This window comes from Bombina bombina, chromosome 6 (assembly GCF_027579735.1).
Source record: "Bombina bombina isolate aBomBom1 chromosome 6, aBomBom1.pri, whole genome shotgun sequence".
Taxonomy (NCBI): domain Eukaryota; kingdom Metazoa; phylum Chordata; class Amphibia; order Anura; family Bombinatoridae; genus Bombina; species Bombina bombina.
The window spans coordinates 804460168-804475705 of NC_069504.1; the positions used below are offsets into that span (position 1 = coordinate 804460168).

The 15538-nt window shown below is 40.7% G+C and overlaps 1 protein-coding gene across 1 annotated transcript in view; it reads left to right on the forward strand.

Moving 5' to 3' along the window:
• ELMOD3 (ELMO domain containing 3) overlaps positions 1-15538 on the forward strand; it is a 212405-nt gene that overhangs the window by 138669 nt on the left and 58198 nt on the right. Inside the window, exon 10 of the mRNA XM_053719453.1 lies at positions 11528-11604. Within this exon, the coding sequence (XP_053575428.1) occupies positions 11528-11604 (77 nt within the window). The remainder of the gene's footprint in view (positions 1-11527; positions 11605-15538) is intronic.

Consider the following 15538-nt stretch of genomic DNA (forward strand, 5'->3'; position numbering starts at 1 on the left):
AGGTCCATTGCTGTTCTCACACATAACTTAAGAGTATGGGAAAACTTCAGCTGGGGGAACGGCCTGCAGTTTGCCTGCTTTGAGGTATGTTCAGTATATTTGTTTCTAGAGAGATGATAAGTTCTAGAAAATGCTGACAGAGCCTTTTTGGAAATGTGGTAAGCTAGTTGCAGTGATTTAATAACGACTGGGATCAAGCTTACAAGGTTGGGTAATACTCATACTATTTGTTATCTGGTGATAAGGTGTTAAAAACGTTTGCTTTTTACACATGCAGATCGTTTTTTTGAGATTGTTTAAACTTTGTTTTTGGGGTTTGATTTTCCACATGGCTTTTTCACAAACTCCTAGGAGTGTTTCTTTAAGGCCCCTCTGACATCGAGTGTGGTGGGAGGGGCCTATTTTCGCGTCTCAGTTGCGCAGTTGCTTTTATTCCAAGAGATTCCTGCTGTGTCTTAGGACCACTAAAGAGGGTTTCTTCAATTTCTGGTCGTATTTAAGGGCAGGTAGGCACCACAGCAGAGCTGTGGTGAGGTGTTTAGCGGTTTTATACCGGTGGTAGATGTTTTTTCGATCCGGTTTGGGAGCCAAAGGGTTAATCGTCCATTTGCAAGTGGGTGCAATATTGCCTTGGTTTCCTATACACACTGTAAAAATTTTGAATCGTTTACTACTTTTTTTCACTGTTTTGCAGTTTATGTGCTACTTTTTTTCTCTTAAAGGTATAGTACCGTTTTGAGGAAATTGCTGTTTTTTACTTTAATAAAGTGTTTTCCAAGCTTGCTTGTGTCTTTGCTAGTCTGTTAAAAATGTCTGACGTAGAAGAATCTACCTGTTCAATATGTTTAGATGCCATTGTGGAATCCCCTCTTAGAATGTGTACCACTTGTACTGAATTATCTATAAGCTACAAAGACCATATTGTGGCTTTAAAAAATATATCACCAGAGGATTCTCAGCCCGTGAGAAGGGAGATTATGCCGTCTAGCTCTCCCCATGGGTCAGAACCTGTTATTCCCGCACAAATGACGCCAGATGCGTCTAGCGCGTCTAATTCTTTTACCTTACGAGACATGGCGGCAGTTATGAGTTCTACTCTCACAGAGGTGTTGTCTAAACTGCCAGGGTTACAAGGAAAGCGAGACAGCTCTGGGGTTAGAACAAATACAGAGCTTTCTGACGCTTTAGTAGATATGTCCGTTATGCCCTCACAATGTTCCGAAGTTGGCGCAAGGGATTTGATATCTGAGGGTGAGCTTTCAGATTCAGGGAAGTTATTACTTCAGCCCGACTCTGACATGTCAACATTTAAATTTAAGCTTGAACACCTCCGTTTATTACTTAGGGAGGTCCTAACGACTCTGGATGATTGTGACCCCATTGCGGTACCAGAGAAATTGTGTAAAATGGACAAATACTTTGCAGTGCCTGTTTACACTGATGTTTTCCCAGTCCCTAAAAGATTTTCGGAAATTATAACTAAGGAATGGGATAGATCAGGTATTCCGTTCTCTCCCCCTCCTGTGTTTAAAAAAATGTTCCCCATGGCTGACGCCATGCGGGACTCGTGGCAAACAGTCCCCAAGGTGGAGGGAGCTGTTTCTACTTTAGCTAAGTGTACAACTATTCCGATTGATGACAGTTGTGCTTTCAAAGATCCTATGGATAAAAAATTGGAGGGTCTCCTAAAGAAAATTTTCTTACATCAAGGTTTTCTTCTCCAACCTCTCGCGTGCATTGCTCCAGTTACGGCTGCAGCGGCCTTTTGGTTCGAGTCTCTAGAAGAGGCTCTACAATTGGAGACTCCGTGGGATGAGATTTTAGACAGGATTAAAGCTCTTAAACTTGCTAATTCCTTTATTTCAGACGCCGTGTTTCAGTTAACCAAACTTACGGCTAAGAATTCAGGTTTCGCCATCATGGCGCGTAGGGCGCTATAGCTTAAGTCCTGGTCAGCAGATGTTTCTTCAAAGTCTAAGCTTCTTAACATCTTCTTCAAAGGAAAGACCCTTTTCGGGCCTGGTCTGAAGGAGATCATTTCTGATATTACTGGGGGAAAAGGTCATGCCCTTCCCCAGGATAAGTCTAATAAGTTATGGACCAGACAGACTAATTTTCGCTCCTTTCGAAACTTCAGGAGTGGCGCGGGTTCCGCTTCCCTTAGTACAAAACAAGAGGGAAATTTCGCCCAGTCCAAGCCAGTATGGAGACCTAACCAGGCTTGGAACAAGGGGAAACAGGCTAAAAAGCCAGCTACTGTCTCTAAAACAGCATGAAGGAGTAGCCCCCGATCCGGGACCGGATCTAGTGGGGGGCAGACTTTCTCTCTTCGCCCAGGCTTGGGTAAGAGACGTTCAGCATCCTTGGGCAGTGGAGATTGTTTCCCAGGGATATCTTCTCGAATTCAAAGGTTCCTCAACAAAGGGGAGATTTCATCTCTCTCAATTATCTGCAAACCAGATAAAGAGAGAGGCGTTCTTACATTACGTCCAAGACCTACTGGTTATGGGAGTAATCCACCCAGTTCCAAGGGAGGAACAGGGGCAGGGTTTCTATTCAAATCTATTTATAGTTCTCAAAAAAGAGGGAACTTTCAGACCAATCTTGGATCTCAAGATCCTAAACAAATTGCTCAGGGTCCCATCCTTCAAGATGGAGACAATCCGAACCATTCTTCCTCTGATCCAGGAGGGTCAATATATGACTACCGTGGACTTAAAGGATGCTTATCTGCACATTTCCGATTCACAGAAATCATCATCAGTTTCTCAGGTTCGCCTTCCTAGACAGGCATTACCAATTTGTGGCTCTTCCCTTCGGGTTTGCCACGGCGCCGAGAATCTTTACAAAGGTTCTAGGGTCCCTACTGGCGGTCCTAAGGCCGCGGGGCATAGCAGTAGCTCCTTACCTGGACGACATCTTGATCCAGGCGTCGTCTCTTCAAATCGCAGAGTCCCATACGGACATTGTTCTGGCTTTTCTGAGGTCTCACGGGTGGAAGGTAAACGTAGAAAAGAGTTCTCTCTCCCCTCTCACAAGAGTTTCCTTCCTAGGGACTCTGATAGATTCAGTAGAAATGAAAATTTTTCTAACAGAGGTCAGGATTTCAAAGCTGTTAAATTCCTGCCGTGCTCTTCATTCCATTTCTCGGCTGTCGATGGCTCAGTGTATGGAAGTAATTGGCCTAATAATAGCGGCAATGGACATAGTTTGTTTGCCCGCCTACATCTCCGACCGCTGCAACTTTGCATGCTAAATCAGTGGAATGGGGACTACACAGATTTGTCTCCTCTGCTAAATTTGGATCAAGAGACCAGGGATTCTCTTCTCTAGTGGTTATCTCAGGTCCATCTGTCCAGGGGAATGAGCTTCCGCAGGCCAGAGTGGACTATAGTGACAACAGATGCCAGCCTTCTGGGCTGGGGCGCGGTCTGGAACTCCCTGAAGGCTCAGGGTTCGTGGACTCAGGAGGAAGCCCTCCTCCCGATAAAGATTCTGGAATTGAGAGCGATATTCAATGCTCTTCAGGCATGGCCTCAACTGGCTGCGGTCAGGTTCATCAGGTTTCAGTCGGACAATATCACGACTGTAGCCTATATCAACCATCAGGGGGGAACAAGGAGTCCCCTGGCAATGATGGAGGTTTCCAAGATAATTCTATGGGCAGAGGCTCACTCTTGCCATCTCTCAGCTATCCATATCCCAGGAGTAGAGAACTGGGAGGCGGATTTTCTAAGTCGGCAGACTTTTCACCCGGGGGAATGGGAGCTTCACCCGGATGTATTTGCCCAACTGATTCATCTACGGGGCAGACCGGAGCTGGATCTGATGGCATCCCGTCAGAATGCCAAGCTTCCTTGTTACGGGTCCAGGTCAAGGGATCCTTGGGCGGCACTAGTAGATGCCCTAGTAGCGCCCTGGTCCTTCAGCCTGGCTTATGTGTTTCCACCGTTTCCTCTTCTCCCGCGTCTGATTGCCAGAATCAAGCAGGAGAAAGCGTCAGTGATTTTGATTGCTCCTGCGTGGCCTCGCAGGACTTGGTATGCCGATCTGGTGGACATGTCATCCTGCCCACCATGACCTCTGCCATTGAGGCAGGACCTTCTAATCCAGGGTCCATTCAAACACTCCAATCTAACTTCTCTACGCCTGACTGCGTGGAGATTGAACGCTTGATCTTATCAAAGCGTGGTTTTTCTGTTATTGATTCTGTGAGTCTGTTATTGATACCTTGATCCAGGCTAGGAAGCCTGTCACCAGGAAGATCTATCACAAGATATGGTGTAAATATCTTAATTGGTGTGATGCCAAGGGTTTCTCATGGAGTAGGGTCAAGATCCCTAGGATTCTATCTTTTCTCCAAGAAGGATTGGAAAAAGGATTGTCAGCTAGTTCCTTGAAAGGACAGATATCTGCTCTGTCTATTCTCTTTCACAAGCATCTGGCAGATGTTCCAGACGTTCAGGAGTTTTGTCAGGCTTTGGTCAGAATCAAGCCGGTATTTAAACCAGTTGCTCCGCCATGGAGTTTAAATTTAGTTCTTAAAGTTCTTCAAGGGGTTCCGTTTGAACCTATGCATTCATTAGATATTAAACTTTTATCTTGGAAAGTTTTGTTTCTAGTTGCTATCTCTTCAGCTCGAAGAGTTTCAGAGTTATCTGCTCTGCAGTGTGATTCACCCTATCTGATTTTCCATGCGGATAAGGTGGTGTTACGTACTAAGCCAGGTTTTCTTCCTAAGGTTGTTTCCAATAGAAATATTAATCAGGAAATTGTTGTTCCTTCTCTGTGTCCGAATCCTTCTTCTAAGAAGGAACGGTTGTTACACAATCTGGATGTGGTTTGTGCTTTAAAGTTCTACTTACAAGCAACTAAGGATTTTCGTCAAACATATGCCTTGTTTGTTGTCTACTCTGGAAAGAGGAGAGGTCTCAAGGCTTCGGCAACTTCTCTTTCTTTTTGGCTGAGAAGCATGATCCGGTTAGCTTATGAGACTGCTGGCCAGCAGCCTCCTGAGAGGATTACAGCTCACTCTACCAGAGCGGTAGCTTCCACATGGGCATTTAAAAATGAGGCTTCTGTTGAACAGATTTGCAAGGCGGAAACTTGGTCTTCGCTTCATACTTTTTCTAAATTCTACAAATTTGATACTTTTGCTTCCTTGGAGGCTATTTTTGGGAGAAAGGTCTTACAGGCAGTGGTGCCTTCTGTTTAAGTTCCTGCCTTGTCCCTCCCTTCATCCGTGTCCTAAAGCTTTGGTATTGGTATCCCACAAGTAATGGATGAAGCCCGTGGACTGGATACACCTTACAAGAGAAAACTAAATTTATGCTTACCTGATAAATTTCTTTCTTTTGTGGTGTATCCAGTCCACGGCCCGCCCTGTCACGTTAAGTCAGGAATTTTTATTTTTTACAACTACAGTCACCACTGCACCCTATAGTTTCTCCTTTTTCTTACTTGCCTTCGGTCGAATGACTGGGGGTGGGGGTTAAGGGAGTAGCTATATAGACAGCTCTGCTGTGGGTGTCCTCTTTGCAACTTCCTGTTTGGAAGGAGAATATCCCCCACAAGTAATGGATGAACCCGTGGACTGGATACACCACAAGAGAAAGAAATGTATCAGGTAAGCATAAATTTTGTTTTTTTCTTTTATCATTCAGATAGAACATACAATTTTAAACAACTTTTCAATTTACTTATATTATACATTTTCCTTAATTCTCTTGGTATCCTTTATTGAAGTAGCAGCAATGCACTGCTGGGAGCGAGCTGAACCCTTTGTAAGCCAATAAAAAGCGGCATATACGTGCAGTCACCAATTAGCAGCTTGTTTTCAGCTCTTGAACCGACCAAGGTATGCTTTTCAACAAAGGGTACCAAAAGAATGAAGCAAATTAGATAATAGAAGTAAATTAGAAAGTTGTTTAAAATTGCATGTTCTGAATCATGAAAGAAAACTGTTGGGTTTTATGTCCCTTTAACCCAAAAATATTTTTACATGCTTAACTTCTAGTCTTTAAAGGGACACTGAACCCACATTTTTTCTTTCGTGATTCAGATAGAGCATGCAATTTTAAGCAACTTTCTAATTTACTCTTATTATTAATTTTTCTTTGTTCTTTTGCTATCTTTATTTGAAAAATAAACTTAGGAGCCAGCCAATTTTTGGTTTACAACATTGGACAGCACTTGTTTATTGGTGTGTGAATTTATCCACAAATCGGCAAGAACAACTCAGGTTGTTCACCAAAAATGGGCCGGCATCTAAACTTACATTCTTGCTTTCTCCAACATTGGTGTGTCCGGTCCACGGCGTCATCCTTACTTGTGGGAATATCTCTTCCCCAACAGGAAATGGCAAAGAGTCCCAGCAAAGCTGGCCATATAGTCCCTCCTAGGCTCCGCCCACTCCAGTCATTCTCTTTGCCGTTGCACAGGCCAACATCTCCACGGAGATGGTTAAGAGTATGTGGTGTTTAGTTGTAGTTTTTTTTATTCTACTATCAAGAGTTTGTTATTTTAAAATAGTGCTGGTATGTACTATTTACTCTTAAACAGAAAAAGATGAAGATTTCTGTTTGTGAGAGGAAGATGATTTTAGCAGACAGTAACTAAAATCGATTGCTGTTTCCACATAGGACTGTTGAGATGAAGTAACTTCAGTTGGGGGAAACAGTTAGCAGACTTTTCTGCTTAAGGTATGACTAGCCATATTTCTAACAAGACTGTGTAATGCTGGAAGGCTGTCATTTCCCCTCATGGGGACCGGTAAGCCATTTTCTTAGTCTCAAACAGAATAAAGGGCTTAATATGGGCTATAAAACTGGTAAACACTTTTATGGGCTAAATCGATTGCTTTATTTGGACATTTTATATATGTTTATGCTGATAATTCACACTTATAAACTTGGGGAACGTTTTTTAACCTCAGGCAGTATGTTAGACACCTTTTCCAGTCAGGAAGGGCCTTCCCAGTTATAGGCTGAGCCTCATTTTCGCGCCATTACTGTTCAGTTGTTTTTGAGTGCAAGACATGCAGATGCATGTGTGAGGACCTGAAAGTAGTTGGAAAAGTTCCTAGAAGGCGTCATTTGGTATCGTATTCCCCTCTGGGCTTGGTAAAGTCACAGCAAAGGCTGTAGCTGGGACTGTATAGGGGTTAATTCTGTAACCAGCTCCGGTTTCGTTATTTTAAGGGTTAAAGCTCTGCAAATTGGTGTGCAATACTTTTAATGCTTTAAGACACTGTGGTGAAATTTTGGTAAATTTTGAACAATTCCTTCATATATTTTCACATATTCAGTAATAAAGTGTGCTCTGTTTAAAATTTAAAGAGACAGTAACGGTTTTGTTTTAAAACGGTTTTTGTGCTTTATTGACAAGTTTAAGCCTGTTTAACATGTCTGTGCCTTCAGATAAGCTATGTTCTATATGTATGAAAGCCAATGTGTCTCCCCCTTCAAAATTGTGTGAAAATTGTGCCATAGCGTACAAACAAAGTAAGGGCAGTACTGCCACAAATAATGAATTTGCCCAAGATGATTCCTCAGAAGGGAGTAGACATGGTTCTACATCATCTCCTTCTGTGTCTACGCCAGTTTTGCCCACGCAGGAGGCCCCTAGTACTTCTAGCGCGCCAATGCTTATTACCATGCAACAATTGACGGCTGTAATCGATAACTCCATAGCAAATATTTTATCCAAAATGCCTGCATATCAGAGAAAGCGCGATTGCTCTGTTTTAAACACTGAAGAGCAGGAGGGCGCTGATGATAATTGTTCTGCCATACCCTCACACCAATCTGAAGGGGCCATGAGGGAGGTTTTGTCAGATGGGGAAATTTCAGATTCAGGAAAAATTTCTCAACAGGCTGAACCTGATGTTGTGACATTTAAATTTAAATTAGAACATCTCCGCTACATCAGATATGTAAGGCAGCGACTTGGTCTTCACTGCACACTTTTGCCAAATTTTACAAATTTGATACTTTTGCTTCTTCGGAGGCTATTTTTGGGAGAAAGGTTTTGCAAGCCGTGGTGCCTTCCGTTTAGGTAACCTGATTTGCTCCCTCCCTTCATCCGTGTCCTAAAGCTTTGGTATTGGTTCCCACAAGTAAGGATGACGCCGTGGACTGGACACACCAATGTTGGAGAAAACAGAATTTATGCTTACCTGATAAATTACTTTCTCCAACGGTGTGTCCGGTCCACGGCCCGCCCTGGTTTTTTAATCAGGTCTGATGAATTATTTTCTCTAACTACAGTCACCACGGTACCATTTGGTTTCTCCTATATTTTTCCTCCTGTCCGTCGGTCGAATGACTGGGGTGGCCGGAGCCTAGGAGGGACTATATGGCCAGCTTTGCTGGGACTCTTTGCCATTTCCTGTTGGGGAAGAGATATTCCCACAAGTAAGGATGACGCCGTGGACCGGACACACAGTTGGAGAAAGTAATTTATCAGGTAAGCATAAATTCTGTTTTTCAAATAAAGATACCAAGAGAATGAAGAAAATTTGATAGTAGGAGTAAATTAGAAAGTTGCTTAAAATGTCATGCTCTATCTGAATCACGAAAGAAAAAAATGTGGATTGAGTATCCCTTTAACCCTTTGAGTGCTAAGCACTTTCCCACCTGGGTGCTAAACACATTTAAGGGTTTTTTAATTTTACATTTTTTTAAAATATATTTTTTTTTAACTTTTTTTTTTTTCTTTTCAGATCCCCAATACTTACACAGTTGGAAAGGTTAGGCGATTACCTTTCCAATGGTGGGTCTTGGGGGTCTGTAGCTGCTTAGATGCCTGAGATACAGGCTTCTAAGCAGCATGCCCCCTTTCCCTATATTGTCCATTGTCTTTTTTAAATAAAGTTGCGCGGTGACATCATCACGTCATTACGTCTGACGTCACCACGCAAAACGGAAAGCCCCAGCGATGCCTGTCACTCTACAGGCACGATCGCCGGGGTAGGAGCACGTGGGAGCCCCTAGATCTCCCTCAAGGTGGGAGAGTGCTAGCGACGGCTCTGAGCCGTCGTTAGCACCTGAGTGAGAAACTCTGCGATGGCTCAGAGCTGTCGTTAGCACTCAATGGGTTAATATGTATGATACAAAAATGTTTAGGTATGATACCGCTTTAAAGGGACAGTTTACCCAAAAATGTTCTCCCCTTTTTATTTGATCCAAATTATCTATTTTAACTGTTGGAGTGTATTCTATTTTTACAACTAACTCACTTACTCTCGACATTTGAAATAGCTGATTTAGCCTGTGGTATCCCCACCTATCCTGAAAGTTTTCTATACTTAAAGGAATACTAACTTTTACCAAATTCAGTAAAAAAAAGCCACATATCATAAGTTACATGTATAAAATAAAACTTACTGACCTATTACTTTTGCAAATTGAAGCCGCATAACCTTAGAAAATGCATCTTTATTTTTTGACGATTACGTCATGATATCCAGCCCACATCTAAAACCAATCAGATTAGCAGTTTATGAATGTCATTATGACATGAATTACTCCTCATTCGCATGCGCACAAAATCGAGTGAAATAGCGCATGCGCATTTGCAAATATTGATGCCGAAATATTCTATTTCATTTCACATATTTATTAAGACTGCTTGTTATTACTAGGGAGAAGCCTACACCACTTACCTGTCAAAGCGCTGCTGGATCTTATGTACGCTCGATAGAGCAAGTCTACTATGTTGCAGCCAGTCTTGCAGGGAGTGACGTTTGTGGTGACGTTGTGCAATCTTGCGCATGCGCAGTAAGAATTTTAGACGCCATATTCCAACTGCAGTTGGCAGCCAGGATTGGATATGAGCAAAAGATACCCACGGAGTGGGTTTGGAAAAAAATATTTTTTGGAAAGAAGATTACGGCGATACGGTAAAGATCTCCTAATGAGATCCTATTGAGAAGATGCTTATTTTGGATAGTTATATTGTAACAAGCATCATTAAATTTTGCTTACAGTGTCCCTTTAAGTCCAGGCTATTGACAGAGTATGTAAACACAGTCAGCAGAAGACTTAGATAAAGGCTCAGGTGGAGTTGAAACATGTAGAGGCGTACCCTGATTGGCACCTGTGAATTTCAGTTGATTTGTGGTATACCACACACACAGATTATTGTTTAACTGATCAGCATCGTGAATGACTGTGGAGGTTTTGGAAGTGTGGTATTTAGACAAAGGGGGAGGAACTGTAGTAAGACAGCCAACCTAGCCCAGTCCAGAAGGCATTTATTGTCTAAGTACTATACAATTCACTCACAAGGAGATATTAGGGGTAATTAAAGAAAAGCCAGTGAGCAATGGACTGACACTGGAATTGCTCACTAGAAGGTATTAAAATGTAACCACACCTTTTACCATGACACACCTCCAATTGCACACTGAGGAACCAAACTTTCGGAGCACCTACTTTATCTATGTATTTATATTGTCACCAACTATCAAGTTTTAAATAAGTTTGGCAGAGTGTAGGGTTTTAACGCTGTGGAGGCTTACTTTTTACATTGTATAATTCTTGAATGTTTTAATACATCTAGTATTTTATTATTTATATCTAAGACTAGTCTTAAAGCCCGTTTACACGGGCCAAAATGAGAGCCTCCTTCCTTTTCTCCCCTCCCTCCTTCCAACTCACTACTGCTCTAAACATTTTTTTTTCTGTAGCATAACGGTCAAGCCCCCCTCCAGCGATCTCGCCGCTGGTCGTTAAGGCGAAGTATGTTTGTCTCGCGATGCAGTCTCTACTGCGCATGACAAACATACTTGGCTTTTTATAATATAGGATACATGTGCTATATATCTTGATCCAATGCTAGATTTGTATATACCTTCAGAGAGGGTTTTTAGCTTAATTGTGGGATTGATCTACTAGTGATTCCAATAAGGATACCAGCGCTGGTTTTATATATATATATATATATATATATATATATATATATATATATTATATTTTTTTCTGTCTTTATTAATTGTGTATATAGTGTATTTTATATATATTTTATTAAAATTATTATTGATTGGAAGACCTTGACTGCTTATTTAGCACTACTCCTGTGTGTTTTAGTATTCAGCATAAGACATTACACTCATGGTGGGGTGTAGAAGAGATAAGGAATGAAATGATGATAATTTTCCATTCTTCTCTCTAAAGATTAAGCTTTGGTTTACAGACAAATATAAGATAAGGAAACAAGTGTGTGTACACAAAGTGATAACATAATGAGATCTTATTTTACCTGGAAGCTCAACCAATTGTAATCGGTTGTGGTTTCAAAGTGCAAAACCAGCTAATTCATGTACACAAACCTGAAAATGCAGTTTCTTGTACATTTTATACTCTGCGGCTGGTATAACAAATCATTGGAAATACATTAAGGGAAAAACAATTTTACAGTATACTGTCCCTTTAAATTTGCAGATGTTTTGCCTAGCTGCTCAGTATAATCATTTACATATTGTTTGGCAAGTGGAAATAATTTTGGTCTTTTCTTTTCCTCACAGAATTTCCCATTCTGCATTATGTCCATTAATATCACTAGAATTTGCATCCAGGTGCTGAGAGAGGAGCGTGTGACTAGGTGAGTGATACGGTTCCTGCTCTGTGAGAGTCTGAGACAGCGCAGAGAGGAGGAAGGTGGCTGATCTGAGAGGGATGTTTTTTTGTGACTGTAAGGAAGGAGTAGAGCATGTGTGCACAAATCAGAATCAAGGGTATTATCAAATCCAATTAAAAAAATGCATGAACGCACTATTTAAAATCAAGTGAAGTGTCAAAAATATCAGACCTATCTTGTCACAGATGCCAGTGCTTGCTAGATGCATATATTGTTGCAGGAAACAAAAGGCACTTGCATTTTTAATGTCTCCTCCAGAAATATCGTAGTTGTTTAAAATTGCTAGTTTATATTAAAACATACTATAATGTTCCCTATCTGCTTGTTGCTTAATTATTTTGTAAGTAAAACCTCAACACACACAGAAATAGTAACTATATGTGTGTTATGACATTGATTCTTTGACTTGAGTGGAAACTGCAGCTGATCCAATCACCAGCGCTAGTTACATAGCTGGGTCGTGTGACTAGTGCTGCGGATTGGATCAGCTGCAGTTTCTGCTCAGGACCAGCAGTGCTTTAAAAGATTACTAATTGGTAGAATTGAATAATTGACAAATACACAATAAAAATTCAATGCAATAGCACTTTAAATTTGAAATGTGCAGTAGAATATTTTCTGGTGAATTTCAAAGTTAATCCAGTTCTTCCTCCCCTGTATCATGTGACAGCCATTAGCTTATCAAAAAATGAATTTATACATTTCTTTCTATGGTGGCCATAGTCCACGAAAATCCTTACTTGGCCACCAGGAGAATGCAAAGACAGCCCACACCAAGAGCTTAAATATCCCTATTTCCCTGACCCTCCCAGTATTTTCTTTGCCTAGTCTAGGAGGCAGACGAAGATAGAGGTGCCCTGTATTTATTTCAAGTTTATAAAGATATTAATCCAAAATTTTCTCTCAATGGATAGTTCCTGGAAGAGAGGAACATAGGAGAGTACTGCCTGTGCAATATAAATCTTCTCTATGGAGTTGTGGTCACAAGCCTGCCACGGGGTTGCTGGGACAGTTCATTTAGCCGCCTCCTGTTTGGCCAGGAAGATGTACTCCCTAAGTGTATCCTCTATTGTCAGTTACATTACAGGATGGACTTTCTACTGGATCCTTAGGAATATCAGCTGGGTAAGAACAATGGAATGGGCCTTTGCATAGTAAGTATCTGCATGACTTACACAGCCCAAAGGCTATTACTAAGTACCAGCTTTCATGTACAACGTAGCTAGGTTACAGCAAATTGGCACTCATATCAGCTTCTAAGTTAAGTTATCTAAAGTAGCTTAGGCAGCTCCTACTGGAGACAACACAGTACAGCCTTAACATGTCAGTTAAAAGTATACTGCACAGCAACTGACAGGATGGGCTTTAAGTACTGTGCAGGCTGTTTGTGCACAATCGGGTTCTAACATTTTAAATATGGTCATACTCATCAGTTTGAAGGTTGATTTATTAAAGGGATACTAAACCCAATTTTTTTTCTTTCATGGTTCAGAGAGAGCATGCAACTTTCTAATTTACTTCTATTATCAAATTTTCTTCGTTCTCTTGCTATCTTTATTTGAAAAAGTAGGAATGTAAGCTTAAGAGCCGGCCCATTTTTGGTTTAGCACATGGGTAGCACTTTCTGATTGGTGGCTAAATGTAGACACCAATTTGCAAGGGCTACCCAGGTGCTGAACCAAAAATGGACCGACTCCTAACCTTACATTTCTGCTTTTTTCAGATATAGATAGCAAGAGAATGAAGAAAAATTGATAATAGGAGTAAATTAGAAAGTTGCTTAAAATTGTATGTTCTGTCTGAATCATGAAAGAAAAAAAAAAGTTTAGTATCCCTTTAATCTGGTGTGCTGTTATGGCAGTTGTGAGTTTTTTATTGTGGAAGATATACTGTTTCACTGTCAGTTGCGTGTTTCACATTTTCAGATATCGGCCCCTCTAAATCACAAGATCCTTCAAGCAGTCGGCATTCTTAGTGCTCCACTCTGTCAGGAGCACTAAGAAGTAACTGAAGCGCATGGAGGGGAAGATTTTGAGCGCGGTAACGGTCTCTTTTGGAGGAAGGGTGTTCAATTTTTTCCCGTTGGTCATCGCTTTGCGTGCGATCTTCACCTCTTCCTCTCACTGCTTCTGAACTCCACAGCTGTCCTGATTGTGGTACCAGAAGGGGTAAGACCCTATACCAGGAGCAGTGGGGAGCATTTTGATGGTTTATTTGGGATTACTGTGAAAATCAGACTAATTTTTGGGAAACTTCATTTCATATTTATAATGCATTGGTATATACATTAGGGCTTTATGCCGCTATCGCTGTAATGCTAACACTGTGTCTCTAATCCAGGGTTCTCTGCAGCTCATTCTTGAGAATTAGATGTCTGTAGTATATTCTTTCTGCATCTCACATTTGGAGTTGCCATATAGCTTAGTAAGAAAGATCTCAAACACCTCTGTAGACCCTAATTTCCAAGATTATGGGTGCACAATCCTAGTCCCATTTTTTTAATTGATGTTGTCTGTACATCTTGTACTATTGTTATATATTGCTGTACAATGGTATACCTTTAGTTGTGAGAGGACACTACAGTATTTTCCATATTTGGTGCTACTGTTATATATTGCTCTGCAATGGTATACCTTTACATGTGAGAGGATACTACAGTATTTTCCATATCTTGTACTACTGTTAAATATTGGTGTGCGATGGGATACCTTTACTTGCAAGAGGATACTAAAATATTGTCCTTATCTGGTACTACTGTTATTTATTGCTGTTAAATGGTATACAATTATTTTATTTGTGGTTCTGTATTTGAAATTATAAAGATTAATGTCAAAAGCATGTCTTTGGCAGTCCTTGCCAGGAAAGTCTTAAAGGGACATTAAACTCACATTTTTTCTTTCATCATTTAGAAAGAGAATGCAATTTTAAACATATTTCTAATTTACTTCTATTATCTAATTTGTTTTATTCTCTTGATATTCTTTGCTGAAAAGCATATCTAGATATGCTCAGTAGCTGCTGATTGGTTGCTGCACATAGAAGCCTCGTGTGATTGGCTCACCCATGTGCATTGCTTTTTCTTCAACTAAGGATATCTAAAAAATGAAGCAAAATAAATAATAGAAGTAAATTGTAATGTTGTTTACATTTGTATTCTCTATCTGAATCATGAAAAAAAGATTTTGGGTTTAGTGGCCCTTTAAGGCTTAAATCCTAAACTGCTGATATGGTGTCTAAATCTAGACTATTATCTTGTTCCTTTCAGGGAAATAAGTTATTTGGTTCTGATTTAGATTCTATTATATCTACTGTTACTGGAGGTAAAAGGGATTTCTTCCTCACGACAGAAAGTCTAGAAAGCTTCTAATTGTTTTCATTCTATTTGTCAGAATAAGGAACAAAAAGTTTTCTCCTTTGCTCAGAAGCAAGGTTCTTCAGGTTCAGTCTGGAGGCCTAATTCAAACTGGAACAAGTCAAAGCGGTAAGACATTTATCCCTACTATCAAAACTGCATGAATGTGCAGCCCCCGATCTAGAAGTTCTGGTAGGGGGTAGATTAAGCCTTGATTTCAGTATGTTCCAGACCCCTGTGTCCGAAATTTAGTTTCTAAGGATTATTGAATAGGATTCCGAACAAGGTCTCCCAGAGGAAGGTTTTTCTGTTCAATGTTCCAAGGAATCCTTTAATAATATTTCTCCATTCTGTCTCAGATCTCGAAGATATTGGAATGATTGTTCCAGTTTCTTTGCAGGAACAGGGGATGGAATTTTATTCAAATCTCTTTATTGTTCCAAAGAAGGAAGGTACTTTCAGACCAGTTCTAGATGCAAAAGCTCTCAACAGGTTTGTAAGGACTCGATCTTTCAGAATGGAAACCATTCAGACTATTCTCCCTTT